The 15,558-nt window shown below is 42.9% G+C and overlaps 2 protein-coding genes across 7 annotated transcripts in view; one reads left to right on the top strand and one right to left on the bottom strand.

The window, feature by feature from the left end:
- The first annotated feature begins 147 nt into the window (after positions 1–147).
- On the top strand, positions 148–1,727 carry LOC119434391 (ribonuclease P protein subunit p29). Its single transcript, XM_037701546.2, has one exon. The coding sequence runs from the start codon at positions 267–269 to the stop codon at positions 921–923; it is 657 nt and encodes a 218-aa protein (XP_037557474.1). The 5' UTR covers positions 148–266; the 3' UTR covers positions 924–1,727.
- The window catches only part of LOC119434393 (MICAL-like protein 1), a 60,973-nt gene continuing 46,821 nt past the window's right edge, over positions 1,407–15,558 (bottom strand). For 5 of the 6 annotated variants that reach the window (XM_049659464.1, XM_049659468.1, XM_049659465.1 and 2 more), the window contains 6 exons: positions 13,689–13,854; positions 10,255–10,357; positions 8,457–8,530; positions 7,759–7,873; positions 6,793–6,842; positions 1,407–6,451 (listed from right to left, as the gene is read on the bottom strand). In XM_049659464.1, coding sequence (XP_049515421.1) covers positions 6,279–6,451; positions 6,793–6,842; positions 7,759–7,873; positions 8,457–8,530; positions 10,255–10,357; positions 13,689–13,854 — 681 coding nt within the window. In that variant the 3' untranslated portion in view covers positions 1,407–6,278. The remainder of the gene's footprint in view (positions 6,452–6,792; positions 6,843–7,758; positions 7,874–8,456; positions 8,531–10,254; positions 10,358–13,688; positions 13,855–15,558) is intronic. The other variant, XM_049659467.1, reaches the window with a different exon arrangement.

Here is a 15,558-nt window from a genome sequence, read left to right as displayed (position 1 = left end):
AAATATGGTCTGTTCGTTTTTCAAAGAAATACGTGTTATATATGCTTGTTGCTAACTTTAAATAAAATTTGAGACAAAATAATTTAGCCGCTTTAAGCGCCTCTAGCAGAGAAATAGTAAATCATTACGGCCTCCGAGATTTGAAAACTGTATTAGACGGCGCAACGGCGCGTTTGTGCATGCACGTGCTTGCACAAACGTGATGATGTTTGTATGGGTGTTCTGTGATGATGTGACGCTGTGACCGCTACCCCACCGCTGCAAAGATGACAGACCCTACCTCTGCCAGCGACGTGCAGAACGTCTACCTGACGTCGAAAGACATTAAATACGACCCGCCATTACCGGCGCAAGCTGTGAATTACGTCCGCGATTTCATCAAGAAACATGCCGGCCCATATCCCGGCGAGCCGGCGGATCTTGCGCGTTACACGGCGGTGCTCGAGCCGGACGTAGCACGCAAGAAGCGCGGCAGCGACCAAAAGAGGAGGAGGGGCAAGTTGCTCACTTGCCGAGAGAAACGCAAGTTGGGCATCTTCAACGTGCACAAGGACAAACTGTCGTACGCGTCGTTCGTGCCCATCCATCTGATGTGGAGGGATTATTTCCGGGGTCTCGTACGCGACCAAGTGACCGAACACTCGCGGCTGCTCAAGGCCGAGTACACGGGCTGCTTCCTAACGGTCGCCGAGTCCCGCTGCCCGTCGTACGTGGGCGCCAGGGGCATCGTCGTCCAGGAAACCAAGAACGTGTTTCGTCTGATCACCGAGCAAAACGTGGTGCGTACGGTTCCCAAGGCGCACACTGCGTTTGCCTTCGAGCTCGACGGGAGGATCTACAAGATCTACGGCAGCCACTTCCGTGTTCATAGCTTCGAAAGAATGAAGGCGAAGTTCAAGACGCGCGGTGTTGTCGGCCTGTGATTACAGCAGAAATTAGATAAAGGCATATAGTTTTCTACTAAAATCACTAGAGGGAAATGTGGCGCTCCAATCGGTCGGCAGCTACCGTAGGAATGATGGTTAGTACTATAATACATGGATATGCTCCGATCCTAATGCTTGCCGCTTCATACGTCCTTGTGGTTTTATCTTATTACGCCTTGTTCGAGCTTGCTGGTCGAAATTTTGAATCAATACTGTTTATCTGAACGTATAAGACAAGTTGTACTTATAGCAATATTTTGCGAAAACTGATCACTTTGCAATCGTGCAACACCATCTGAAGCCAGCAGGACAAAGTGTAAGCAAATCCATGTACTAAACATCATTCCCTTGCTGGTTGAACCGCCATGTCTGACCAGAGTACCCTCTAACAATTTTCGTACGAAGCTATGCACGATGGGTCTCTGGGCATCGCAGGTATTTGCACGTATGACCATGGTAGTGTTACCACAGGACAGAACATTTGAGCAGTCACCAAATGGCGACGGAACATTCTTTATTTTATTGTAAAGAGCACACCCTTCGATCTCGACGAGTGGATCTACAAGATCTGCAGCAGCCACTTGCAAGTACACAGCTTTGAAAGAACAGCCAAGTTCAAGGTGTTGTGTTGCAGGCCTGCGATGGGTCCCTGGGCGTCGCAGTTGTTCACACATTTGATTGTGGTTCTGTTACCGCATGATTAGACAGCACGTTTGAGCAGTCACCATATGGCGACAGAATGTTCTTTATTGTATTGCAAGAAGCATAGACAATGGACAGTTAAAGCCACTTGAAACCAAATCGAGAAAAAATTGCCTTTGTCTCATTCACCCTCCTAAAAAAAAAAAAAAAAGCAAAATAATGTTTGCACAGTGGGCCATACACGTTAGGCAAAGCACCAATGGTAAAGGACAAATATTGGACAAAGCCTGGCCACAATTAAAAAAATGTTTAACGGTATGCAATAACATAGAACAGACGCATAAAAAAACCATCTCATTGTGTATTAGTTAACATGTGTATCCTTTAACTTGTTTCGTACAAGGCTCAAAAGCCACATGTGCCATAGTTGAAGCTTCTGACATGGTGTTACATGCAGTGCGCTTCCCTGTGTGACACTAGTTCTCCTTCACTTAGTATGCCAGAAACAAAGGCTTATGGCAAATGGCTGTGCTGCATTCATAATCAAATGAAAAATCAACCTGGAAGATTTTGCAGGAATTAACTGCACACACACACAAAGAGAGAAATGGCAATAATCTATGTCACTTTAGTGTCGGCGCCATGGTTCATGCATGAAATGCAAAAAAAAAAGTTTTATTTCTTTCAGATAATGATGCCTTATTTCTTACCCAGACAAGTGAAGATAGTATAGTAATATGCCAGTTGTAGCGAGCTTCAATTGTTGGTCATTAGCTCTGGCGACAACTACAGTGTGACTCATTCACCAGTAGTTGCCTCCATTGTTCCACAAAAAATATACCAATGCAAAAGCTCATTTGATCTGGCTTGAGCAGTGCTGGCAACGTTTCTTTTCACACACTCAAGTGCATGTCAGACAGCTTAGGCACACACTGCTTGGAAATCGTGGAGGTGCAGTGGTTCGCCCACAAATGAACAGTGTGCTCTGCCTAGAGCCCCTTGAGAACTTTTGTGCTGGGGGCCAGGGGTGAAATCAATCCGCAGCTCTTTTCATAGTCCGTTCCTAAGTTTGTCCATAGGTGTCCATGCCATGGCGGCAGAATTTCCAGCGGCAGCGGTGCCATTTTGGACACTGTCGAATTCCGCCATATCATCAAATTCTGTAATGGTGGCATTTTGGACCAATCAGAGCTGACAAGATGGCAAATTTGACAATGTCCAGTACAGTAGCCCAAATGTGGAACATCTGCTCCCATGGTTGTGAGCAGCACTGGCTAACACCCCCTGGGCCAATCTTTTCACATACACAAATACCCCCCCTTTTTCTTTCAAAGAAAAAAAAAAAAAAAAAAAAAGAGGGTGACCGTCATAGTAACTTAAGTGGTAAGGCACCACAGTCAGCATGTGTAAGATACAGGATCGGCTCCCACTTGTGGCAAATTGCCTTTCGTTTACTTTCATTTCCTTTCTTTTTTCTTAGTATTTTCACATTTTAATTAAGCATAGTTAAGTTTCCCTATGCTTTCTTTGGCCTCATAGTCTCTTTTAATCACATGGCTGTAACAAACAAATAAACACTTAGCCACTCAGATTCGTTTATCTTTCTCACTCATGTCATACTTTTGTGGCATCAGCCTTCAAAAGTTTCTCAAAAGGTTATGACAGCTGCATTTATTCCACAAGAGGCTGTGCTGTAGGAATATAGGCTTAAACAATTAAAGGCTAACCAAAGGGTTTCAAATGTGAGAACAAAGGCATGTCATATCACCAGCGTTAAGTGGATAAAATGCAAATTAGCTTTCATTCCAAATGTAGAATTGGCACAGCATTTTACAGATATTGTGTGGCAAGACGTGTTGCTGAACTGAAAGGTGCTAATAAATTACGTGTAATTACAGTTGAGCAAGCAATGCTGCGATAAAGTTGCAAGCCAAAGAAGTCAATGGACGACACTACACAACCTCATGGTGTGCAGAAAAAAGAAATGAAAACCTTGTAGCAAAATGTATGTGTGCAAGCTCAAGCCATTGTGTTTAGTAAGGTTGCTGACATAAGTGCTGGCATGAACATCAGTAACAAATAGAAATGGTCGACAAACAAGAAACAGTGATCATTTATCACTTGAGTTAGAAGTGTTCAGTGCTGTGGAACTTTTCCACAAGAAAATTTTCAGGAAAAGTAGCTTCCTTCCCCCGCAATTTTTTCAGAGAACAGAAAAGTTGGAAAGTAAACTTAACACTGATGAAAGAGCACTGTACAAAGACTGTGAATATGCTTTTGCAATGCAACACATTCAGCCACAAAAACAAGGGCTGCAGCAATCTGCTCAACGATTTTTCCACACATTTGGAGTATTTTGCATGGCTATCTGCAGGATTCAAGTTCATCCTGTAGGAAGCTTCAATACAAGAGCTTAGTAGTTCTTTACGCAAGGTGGAACTTTTACGTAGACATCCACTTTTGTAAATCCATCTTGAGAGGACCTACACAGCTTTCACTACTAAGAATGAACCATGATGACTACTGGAAGGAGCCTAGAGGATAGTTCCGACCGCTCTTCAATCATCAGTTGTCAAGCTGTCTGTTCGATCGTGAATGTGCATACTTTGCTTCATACTTACCAGGCAACACTGCAGAAGCTATTCAGGTAGTGCAGCCACAGAATTATGACTACATGTGTTTCACAGTGCAGTTGCTTTGATCTGCAAGGCATCTACGTAACTACTTTAACTAAAACTTGTAGACATAACATGACGTCAAATGATCTACTATTATTGGTGCTCCTTTGCGCTTCCAGTATGCGACATGTATATACTATGTGTTCATCACAAGCGCAAGCACTGCGCTGTGGCCACTCTCCACAGAAACCTTATCTGCGACGCCTTACATGTATAAATAAATGTCCTATTCACATCAAATCAGTTATGTTGAATTACGTTACATATACGCATAGTATATTTCTGTCATATGTGATGCACTATTCTTTGGTCGCGAATGCATGCAGTCAGAAAAATCTCTCTAGCCTTTGCAGTGTTGCCTGCTATGTACGAAATCAACTATGGTTGCTGACAAAGAGATATCTGCGTACATAAGTTTGCTCTTATTGTAGCAGAAGGTAAATGTAGAAAGATGAGGTTTTCTAGAGCTGATGCGTACAACTGACATCTGCTATTGTTCTTGGCACTAGAAGCAACTGTCAGGACATAGGTGCGGTTTACTTTCACCTTCGATGTAGATGATATTTCTACATTGCAGCTAACACCCATCAACTCGAACTTGCATATCTAAAAATATTGGCTATGACAAAATATTTTCCTGGGGCACAATAAGCTCTATAGATGCCACATATGCTTCAAAACCTCAAGTTTTTCTTGGCAGCCTCCGAATATCTCAAAATCGAGAAAGGTGGCTGCTGTGTTCAAAGGACAACAAAGCGTTGCGGCTCACAGCAATCCTTTAACACCATTGATTTATGTATTTTCTTCTTTCGCATGAGACGAACAAATGGAAACCAACAGATGAGCACATCTAAATGGCACAGATACCATCTTCTGAAGAAGCTGACCCCCTTCTTGCCAAGCTTTACTTTTATCAGCAATGATGGCAATAGGCGGCATGCTGCAAGGAGACTCAATGCCTGAATGCAGCAGTCCAGCAGCACTTTTTAGCAGTAAAAGAAAAAAAAAAGTTCCACAGCCAATTTTAGAACACTTACGGTGGCCAAAACCTTGTCAGTAAGCACTGATCAATGAAAGACCATAAAATACCCACTTGACAATTTATCAATCAAGCACACTAGTCATAATTTTTAATGTGAGCACAGGCATATGTATAAGATGCCTCATGAGCTGTGTCTAGCAGAGACGGGCTTCGTCTTGGCATGTGTCTTTTGCTTGTCGCAAAGCCCTGGCGTGCGCGTGATGCACAAGGAGTTTATTAGACAGAAACTCCAGCGCAGAATTACTTGCTTACGATCACAGTCATCAATAATGTTAAAATTAGGAACGATTTTATTTTTAATTTTGTTAGATCAGTGGTTCCATTGGCTGTACACTATTGTTCTCATGATATCCCCCACTGCTGTCATGATCACTAGCTGAATCTGGCAAATACATTAAAGAAATGAAATGAAACCACACAGAGAACTTTTGGCTCTGCACCAACATCAAGCGTTATCAAAAGTGCCGTATAATTACAGATTTCAGGAGTTGCTTAGACAGTCGAGTAAGGATGGTTTGCAATCGTGGCTTTTGTATAGCTGCTACAAGGTTTGCTGTACAACGCTGACCTAGGTGTTTTTGGAAGTCTCTCACAAGTTGCCTCAAGAACACATGTGGGCCAGTCTCTAAAACTGACAATTACACGGCCAACAACCTACCAACAGATGTCGGCGCAAACTTGCATGCAGAGTTCAGCGTCTACCTTATTTAGTAAAGAGGAAGAGAGAGAGTGAATTGACATCATTACTCTGTGAGCTGCACGGGAGACATTCTTTTCAAGACCACCATATGCACCTGCCACAAACACTCGCTCAATGCAAAAACGAAGATCAATCACGACGTACAGCTGCCAACAATTCATCACTGTTACGATGATATGTACAACTTTTCAAGAACAAACACATCCCAGCACACATGTGCTGTCCTCGCCACAAGTTCCAAGCTTGCTGCCGATACGTGCTCAGCCCAGCACCACAGGCCAAGTGCCCTGTCACTTGGACAGCACAAGCTTCTCCTTGAAGATCTTTTTCAGTGACTTTCGCTTCTCCTCGTCCCCCATCTCGTCGCGCTTCTTATCCGACTTGGACTTCTTATGCTTGTCCTTTTTCTTGTGCTTCTTCTCGGGCGTGGGCTCGGGTGTGACCATTTTTTCTTTGATCTCGCCTGGGAAAACAAAGTGCAATGTGGTTGTTTACCTTTCATGCCATGACTGTGACTAAAATTTTGCCTCACTCCTCATTATTAAGGGTTTGTTGCAATCCTAGAAAGTATGTTACATATTACTCTCTCCTGGTCAGCACATTAAAGAAGCTGCTTTTACTACATCACAACTGCCAGAGTGAGAGATGAATAATTCAAGTCAGCAATCATTAAAAGCAATACTGGGGCAAGACTATACATTGCCTTTAAGCGATTTTACGCTTAAAGGCGTAAGTTCCGTCATACGGAACACAAGTTCCGTATGACGCAGATGCAAAGGCTGTGGTTGGCAGCCCCACACTCACTCTGCTTCTGTGCCATCTGTTCCTGTATGCTCCAGTCCTCCTGCATCACCCTGCAACAAGAAGGTGCATTTGTTTACATGTCTCTGCACTAATTAATTCCTCAAATGACCAGTACAACAAACAATTAAGAACAAACCCCACTGAGATTAGCACCACTGAGATGCATTTTTCAAGCAGATGAACAGCTTGGGAGTCTTCATTTAGTTTCCTTAAAGCTCAGTGCAGTTCTGTTAAGAACTGCTGAAACGGTCAACAAGTTTCGGTCTACTCAATCAGCAGTGAACCAGCTACAGTTATGGGGTTGAAAGGGTCTCGGCACACAAAGAAAATGACACGCGTATGAATGCAACTGAATGGAACCAACACACAATGGAGTCAAGAAAAAGGAAATTAAGGATTTTTTAACTGTAATGTAGAAATAACAATGAAGACAAGAAATGAAAGTAGAATACAAGACAACTTGGCCAAAAGATAACTAGATAGCTTACAACCGAAGGGAAAGGTGTTTGTTCCACGTTCATTTCCTGTCCACTCTGGCAGATCACTATTTGCTGTTGCCAGACAACAATTAATGGAATGCCGCATTGCACACAGGGGAAGTTAATTGAGTTTAACTGACTTGGTTTCTTGTTAGTTACAACTATATGGAGAAAACAGACAATGTAGTCGGAGCAAGCACAGCAGAAATTAATTGTTATGCTTAATAATTGAGGAGCACATTTTTGCATGGGAGAAACTAGGCCAGCTGCGATAGAAGTTTCTGGAGAATGAACTCGGCAACTCCCAGCCGATACGCGTGAGCTGGACATGAAATGCAAGAAGGCATTCAACCTCCACAAAAGCTGGACACAGGCTCACACAGGCAATCCAGTGGAACAACTGAGGTATGAACATTGGCGTTACACCAATTTACCATGACAGGCGAGAAAGAGGTAAACGCAGCCAAAAAAAAAAAAAAATGCCCACCTCCGCCGATCCATTTCTTGGCTGTCAACAATCTCATTGCGTGCCTCGACAACCTCAAGCAGCCGCTGGAGCAGTTCCTCCTCCCGCTTGGTGTCATCGTCACATTTTTGATTCACTGCAATGTAAAGGAAGGAAGAATAAGTGATCACAATCCTCCCGCTGGCTTTCTAGCACGAAATTCATTCCCACGTTGCGCCACCCATGACCACCGCCTCCGACTATAATCGTCACTCTCGTGCCGCCGATTAACACCTGCATTCATGAAAGGCAAGTAGCCAAGCGCATTCGTTGGGAACAGCTCAACCAAAGTAATGCACTGTGTCTAGTTTTAAAGAGGCCTTCAGAGCAGGTCTCCACAAGCAAAGCACAACCACAACGGTAGGTTTGCCACTTTTACAATGAAAAAAAAATGAACACCTGTGGTAGATCACACACTTTATGATGCAGTCAATTTATACTTCGGCAAAACAGAAAATTGGGCGAGTTGGTGCAGGCTGACCATATTTAACTGTGGTGCAAAAAGGCAGAGCAAGACTCCTTCTTACTTGTGCTCAGTCTTCTTGTACTACAGTTCAACGTGGACAGCTCAACATGGTCGGTGCTACTAAGTAAACATAAAGAATGGTATGTGCCAAATTACAGTGCCATTAACTTTGTTGGGTCATCAATGCGACAAAGAAAACCAGTGCAATACTTACAGGGCTTGGTCATTATGCAGCGTATCTGGTACTCAAGCTCAACTTGTTCTTCTTCAAGTCTCTGGGAACGCTTTCTGCAAAAGTATAGAACATGAATCAAGAAAGCAAAACATTTTACAGTCAAGTGCAACACTAGCCACCTAAATATGTGTCTTCAATCCCGAAACATCAGGATTTGACCATGACTGAAACAGCATCCATTTCTTGAACGTGAACACTGCAGTTGCAGGCAGTCTACCACAAAACAAAAAGCTTCTAGAAAAACTCTTGAAATGACTGGAAAGGTGCACAGATATCTTAGTATATTATCAAACACTGAATAAACGTCTCTGGCAAGGGATTTTTTAAAACATCCTTAAAACATTCATGTTGAGGGCATATTTACATATTACTATTCTTGCCTGAGTTATCAGCATTTGCCCGTAATCCGGTTTCTTGTTAAGGCCTTTCAATCTATTGCTGTTGTCTACCTGCATTTCCGGTCACCTTTCATCAACGTGTCTGGTTTTCTTCCATTGGCATCACATTGTGACACTTTTTTGCCACCTTCACGTCAGCTAAATGAGCCTCACATTGCTCAGATGTGTCTGCATCCAAATGACGACATTTTGCAGCACGCATACCATCCAGAAGGCCTCACATTGCTCCAGGGTTGCATCAGTCCAGTGTTACCGCTCAGACTCCCGTCGCATACTTCTCTATGTAACATCACTCTGCTCTTTCTCCTTCCCCACTCTGTCCCCCTTACCTATCTCACCTCGTCAGCTGCTCCACCGAGGACATACCTCCAAACATTGCCAAAGGCCAGGTATTGGTCTGTATAATGCTATCACATTAACAAACTATGAGACTCTTCATTTTTGAGTGGGGACAATGGCTACAGGCAATAGCCAAAGGGGAGCCGGGTTTCTTACGGAAGATACCTTCACACAAGCACTTGAAAACGCATTTATGTAACTCACAATCTGGCAACACTATTAGGATGTGCAGAGACTGCTCATTCACTGACATTCCTTCTGACAATTGTTCAATGTTTATTATTCACCAAGAAAAATATCTTGCTGTACAGGCAAAGAAATCACCCTTTTCTCCTGTCATGCACAATATTCTAATGCTTGCAACACCGTGTTTTAGTCATCTGCAAAGCAAGCACAATGTGGCGTGTCTCACTGCTCACTGCATGTACGTCAAACTGCATAGACGCTCCTCCTGTTCCGTTACTTCAATGGAACTCCCACCCGAAAAATGCCTCACTGCACTACCAATGCCTAATTGCTACTGTCCTCCAAACATTATGGTGATAAGAACACTGACTCAGAATCAGCATAGGCTTGTGGCAAAGGCAATCTCACAGTTAATAAACTATCGCACAACATTCTAGCTGACGCAGGATGCCGTGCAAAACATTCTACATGGCATTTGATTCATACCATAATGTTTTCTACAAAAATTAGAAGAGAGAACTCTGGTGATAATGTCTATGGGAGCTCCAAGTTGGGCGGTCCAACTAGCACAGGAATAATAAGCAGTACGTGGATCTGCTTGAACTTCATCCTTCTAGCTTCAAATATTTGGCCTTGTGACTTCCCAAAATGATAATTTTCAACTAAAGATTATGTTATATGTTTAGCAATTCACAATGGTTATGCATGTGTGCACAAGCTTTCTGCCTTAATGCATTTAAAAAATATTTTAACGAAATTTAAAGAGGCAGCGTAATAAGTAATGCCACAAGCACAAGCTGTTGTTTGGTAATAATGCTAGAAAAAAAAAAAGTTGTCAAAACTTCAGAACTTACATGTACATGAGTTCTGCCTGCCGCCTGAACAGGTTGTTCTTTTCATTGACGAGCTCAAAAAGATGCATAATCATCTCCTCCTCTTCAACTGTTGGCTCGGTATCTGCATTAGGCAGAAAACAGAAGGATATTCCTTATGCTGTTGCGCCATAATACATCATGGAGCAGCGCACACAATAGTACGAGTGAAAAGATGTGTGAACTCTTGCACATCACTGCCACTGTGCTTTGCACAAGCAAGGTGTGTGCAAGGCTCCAGCGAGCAGCTATCCTAACCTATTCCCATCTCCGCACACAAAGTTCAACCGTCCCCACTGTTTATATGTTTACCAGCAAATTCACGACACCGTACCCTGTCTCCATCAATAAACAAATTGCAACCATTTTAGGTATGAATATGATCATTTACAAGGACCTTTGTGGAGCCTCCATTCATTTTACTTCAACAAGAGGCTGACTAGCTTTCCATAGCTCACCCCAAAATTTCTTCCGTGAAAAAATCGTGGAGCACATCTGTATGGTCCTCACGTGTTGCAGGTTCTCAAATCAACGCAGGCACTGCTGCAATTTCTGAAATCGATTGGCCTCAGTGCCAGATTGTAGACGTGATGGACCACCCGAACTGTAGACACTGTTAGTGTCTCCCTCCCTCTTTCCCTCTCCCTTATTTTTTCCTTCCTTCTGTGTAGGGTAGCAAATCAATCCCACATCTGGTTACCCTCCCTATGTTTCCTTTCTCTTTTTAAGCACAGCTTGATATAAAGCCCAGTATAGCTCACCATGATATAAATCTCTCCAGTATAGGGTTGAAGAAAACTTTCTAGCTATGGCCATAACTTGTAGCAATATAGTTTCAAGTGTTTTCCAGAAAAGATGCTACGCTATAAGGTTGCAGGGCATTTTCAATTTACCTTAACCTACTTTAGCTCAAATGTTTATTGGTACTGAGGTCCTACAGGACCATCTTAAACAGAAAGAGCACTGGGAGGAAATTTCTCTTTGCAGGACGAAAGTCCGCAAATCTTTCATCTGCAAAGGAAAAAAGTCGTGGATCACTTGTCAGCCCCAAATGTGCTCAGCGGCTTGTGTGTCAAGGTGAACCAGTGTGAAGACAAAAGGACCACCTGCAAAAACAAGCACGCCACGTAGTACACAGCACGCACAAAAAATTGTTGCATTGGGCATTTCGCTTTTGCATGGTTGTAGTTGCATGCGACAAACTGGCAAGTCTTTCAATAAGTGATTGTAGAAGCACGCCTGCAGAACAAAGCCTACCACAGCTGCAAGTGTGGCTATACACCATAGCACAAACAGTGCCGTATCGTGAACCACTTTACAAGCGGCAGGTAACTTGCAAATTTTACACGACACTTCCAATGATTGAAAGAGCACACATCCTAATTAGACAAAAAAAAAAAGTGTCTTTTTCGCATGGTGAGCAATGATCTTTGTCAGCTGGCAGGAAATAAAAATCTCACATGAACAATAAAATGTTAAATAAATTCTAGCTAGGCTAGTTAGCAACTCATCTTCGTAAAAGCTAGGAGCACAAAAACACACAACCACCCAAGAAAGGCTCCTCCACAGATAAGTACTCTGTGCACTTGTGTGTGGAGAGGCCTTTCTTGGGTGTCTGTGACTGTGTGTGTGCATATGAGTGTTTCTTTAGTAAAAACAAAACTACGACTGTTAGTAAATGATGCTGCGCCCTATAGGCTGCTTGGAAATATTTACTATTTATCTCTGATCACATACAAATGAGGGCAAAATAATGTGCACTTTAAAAAATACCTGCAAGTAACAATGTTCCAAGCTATGCCCGCACCAAAAGCCAGTGCTAGAAATGCCCTTTTTGAGTGAATGCAGAGAGAAAAACCTCAGAGAAAATGGAAGGCAGTGCAGTTACTGCCCTGCCATTTAGATCTGCAGCAGAGTGTTATTGCACAGAGCAAAATGAGGACTGGCAACTGCTGGTTCCAACACCAACGTGCTGAGAGATGTTAGTGGCACTGATCTCTGCAGGCAGCACAAGAGCCCCAACTTATATTGACATCTTTGCAATTCTTCTTCATCTGCCCATTCAAGAGATCGACAATGTGGGCTTTAACAGCACAGCTCACCTTCGATTTTTTCTCTTAAGCTAAGAAGCAAACACAGTGGCACTGTGCTGCTACAGGCCAGCTAATTATTCCATAAACGAAGACTGATTATTAACAGAAGCACTAACTTCCAACTAATGTTTACTTCATATGCATGAAATAGACACAGATCTGTGACAGTACTGACACATCATAGATGTATATGTAATGAAAAAGTAGAAAACAGAAACTAAATTTTGTATAAAAAATGCCCCCTTTCTTCTTTGAAGACAAATGGTGACACAGAGCATAAATTTCAGCCCACGTCGTGACACCGGATTTTCAATTGTTCTTATGTGTAATTTAGTCTTTGTTCTTTCTATTACCACAACAGTTCAACCGTAATATAAAGATCACAGATATATTCAATTAAGGGTTATAACGAAGTAAATCTGAAATGTTTCTGGCTGATATCAACAAGTAACAAACATATGCTTATAATGAATATCGGATATAGTGAACGTAGTTTTATGTCGGATGCAACTTCATTATAACGAGTTTCAACTGTAATTTTACATCTACTATATTGTAACCGAAGCCAGCACCGTCCACCCTTTCTTCACGTGGACTCTCCCGTGGTCTCCCCTCTACTGCAAGGACTCTCATGTAAGTACTCCCACCATGGTTTTGCATCTCCGGCAAGCCGCCTGGCCAACGCCGTGTAACCAAAGCCATGCCGACCGAGTGCCGGCTACCCCTTCTTCATGTGCACAAACACATTCTGGCATCTCCAGCAGGATGCCTGACAGGAGCCGTGCATTGCGCGCTCTCCTATTGCTCAGAAAGTAAAGTGGTTTTTCAGAGAGCAGTAGTGCGTTTGTTTTGCTCTCCCGAGTCTGCGAGGCACCTTAGCGCAGGCACTGCTCAGGATGAGCAAATGTGCTTATAAACTTTCTATGCGTTGCGTGTGCTTTATTGTGTTATAACCGTGGCCACTGTTGCCAGGCCGTCTCAAGTTTTTCCCCATTAACAGCCATCCTGGTTAAGTTATTTTATAATTTTTTTTAAAATATGGTGTCAGTACTGCGATGGACATACTTGTTATTATTTAGTTTGAAAACATATATACAACTGTGAGATAGATAGATAGTAGATGTGCGTATGTTTCACGAACGTGAAATAAACATCAGATGGGAAGTCAGCTATTCTGCGAATTGTTCTGTTCCTCTCATTTCTGGCAACATCTGAAAACTAAGCCAGCAATTTTAGTAAAACTCACCAGTTGCCAAGAACAGCTTGTTATCACCAGTGCCAGTGAGAGAAAGAAAAAGCGTGGAGAAGGTGGAGCCCGCAAACCTGAAGCAGCAGCAGCAGTGGTGGGAACATGTCCATCTCTCAGGTACTTGCCGTTGCGGTCTCGAATTTGCATCTCAATCTCACGACCTTGCCTCTCCAGTTCCTCCTGCTTGGCTGCAATTTCCTCCATTTCCGCTTGAATCTCCTTCAGCGGGATCCGCTTGATCTGTGACCAGACATGCCCAAGAAGAGGAGGAGGAGGAGGAGATTTTAATGAAGAGAAAGGGGGAGGGGTGGGCCTGGAGAGCCTGTCTCTATAACCTGCTACTCCTCACAAGGGTAAGGGGATATACAGGGAAAGAGAAAGGCACAGACGGCAGGTGACTATGCTAAAGTACACACAATGTCAAATAGCCAGCATTCTGGTACACAGAAATTCCGGAGGGTGGGGGGGGTGTGCCTACCCCTTGACTTCTCCTGTGTTCCACACCAAGCGTTCTCGTGCACACATATTTCGCGCAGTCTTCACACCCCACATGTTCTAAAGATGAGCATCTAAGCCCATCTCACATAGAAAGTTAAGCATGAATTTTATGGCGCGTTGGGCATGGCCAACCAGTATCTATGCACCCAAAATCTCCAACAAAAAGACGCGAGTCCAAATGGTCAACAGTGAGGTGCACGCAAAGCATGGCCGTTGTTGTAATACAATGACACGTCGAGCAGGTCATTTCACGTCAACTGTAACGGTGTGCTCGACCATCTTCAGCTTTATTTTTTTTAACCCGGTAATGCCCACACACAGTTTTGGATGAGAAAAAAAAATTGGAACAAGTGGAACAAGTTTTTCACAACTTTTGGCCATGGAGAGCGCAAAAATAACACTTAAATGTTATTTGAGATATATCTTAATTCATGTAGCAATTATTTAATTAGTAATTCATTTCTTCAGCTACCCATGGATGGAACTTTATTATGGCATATCAAAAGTGTAGCTATGGGCTTCCCATTCAGTTTACCATGCTTAAATGGTTTAACATGCTTTGAGGCACTAAATGCAGCAGATCATATGATACATTGGGAATTACAGGGTTAAATACAAGATAATTGGTATGACAGGAAAATCTTTTCCCCAAAATATTTTAAGCGAAGAAAAATATTCTTTGTACATTTGACGGCCATTAGAATTTTCTCAAATAGTGCCAAACCAGGAGGGACAAAAAATTTGTCAAATATTCAGCATTTTCTAGATTGTCACAAGACTTACATCAAAATACTTGGTAGCCATTGTTCTCTTATCAGCGAACAATTAAGGCACTATATTATTGTCCTGCTATCTGCAATTTTCTCTTAAGGACAACAAGATATGGAGCGTTTTCTGGAAGTCAGTAACAAAAAATGATCAGGTATGAAAGCGAAAGCCTGAAAATAATTTCATACAAATGTCCACATAACTTATCTGCTGCAATTTTATGTGTGTGCCTCAGTGTATGAAACACCCCCAAAAGCTATGTTGAAATTGAAAAAAAAAAAAACAGCATTAAGGCTATATGCTTAAGTGTCAATAGAACACTGAAACAGTCTGTGTAAAAACCCGGCAAATAGGGGACATCAGAGAGAAGGACATCAAATATTTGTAGAGAGTTTTGGACAGGTATTTTTTTTTCTTTGTACGTTAGATCGCATGCTCTGGCAGTGCCCCTCATTACAGGGTCCTCAATGCACAACCGAAGAGGAATGGAGCTCCATGTTCAGGAGCTCAGACCTTCCACATCAACTCAGGGCTGTCCAGAGGGCCCGCGACGCGGCAGTGAGGCTCCGCCTGTCCGTCCCGACGTGGGAGCAGCCCGCTGCTCTACCGCCTTGAGCAGTAGCACTCCTCAGGACCTAAATAAAAGTTCTCTGTCTGTCTGTTCTGACGAAGAAGAAA

Source organism: Dermacentor silvarum, unplaced genomic scaffold (assembly GCF_013339745.2).
Source record: "Dermacentor silvarum isolate Dsil-2018 unplaced genomic scaffold, BIME_Dsil_1.4 Seq10343, whole genome shotgun sequence".
NCBI classification, from domain to species: Eukaryota; Metazoa; Arthropoda; class Arachnida; order Ixodida; family Ixodidae; genus Dermacentor; species Dermacentor silvarum.
The sequence above is the reverse complement of the archived record's forward strand: the minus strand, read 5'-3'. Positions and strand labels throughout refer to the sequence as shown.

What these genes read in the sequence shown, in the direction of transcription:
- LOC119434391 (XM_037701546.2), top strand. Translation starts at nt 267, where the DNA reads ATGACAGACCCTACCTCTGCCAGCGACGTGCAGAACGTCTACCTGACG.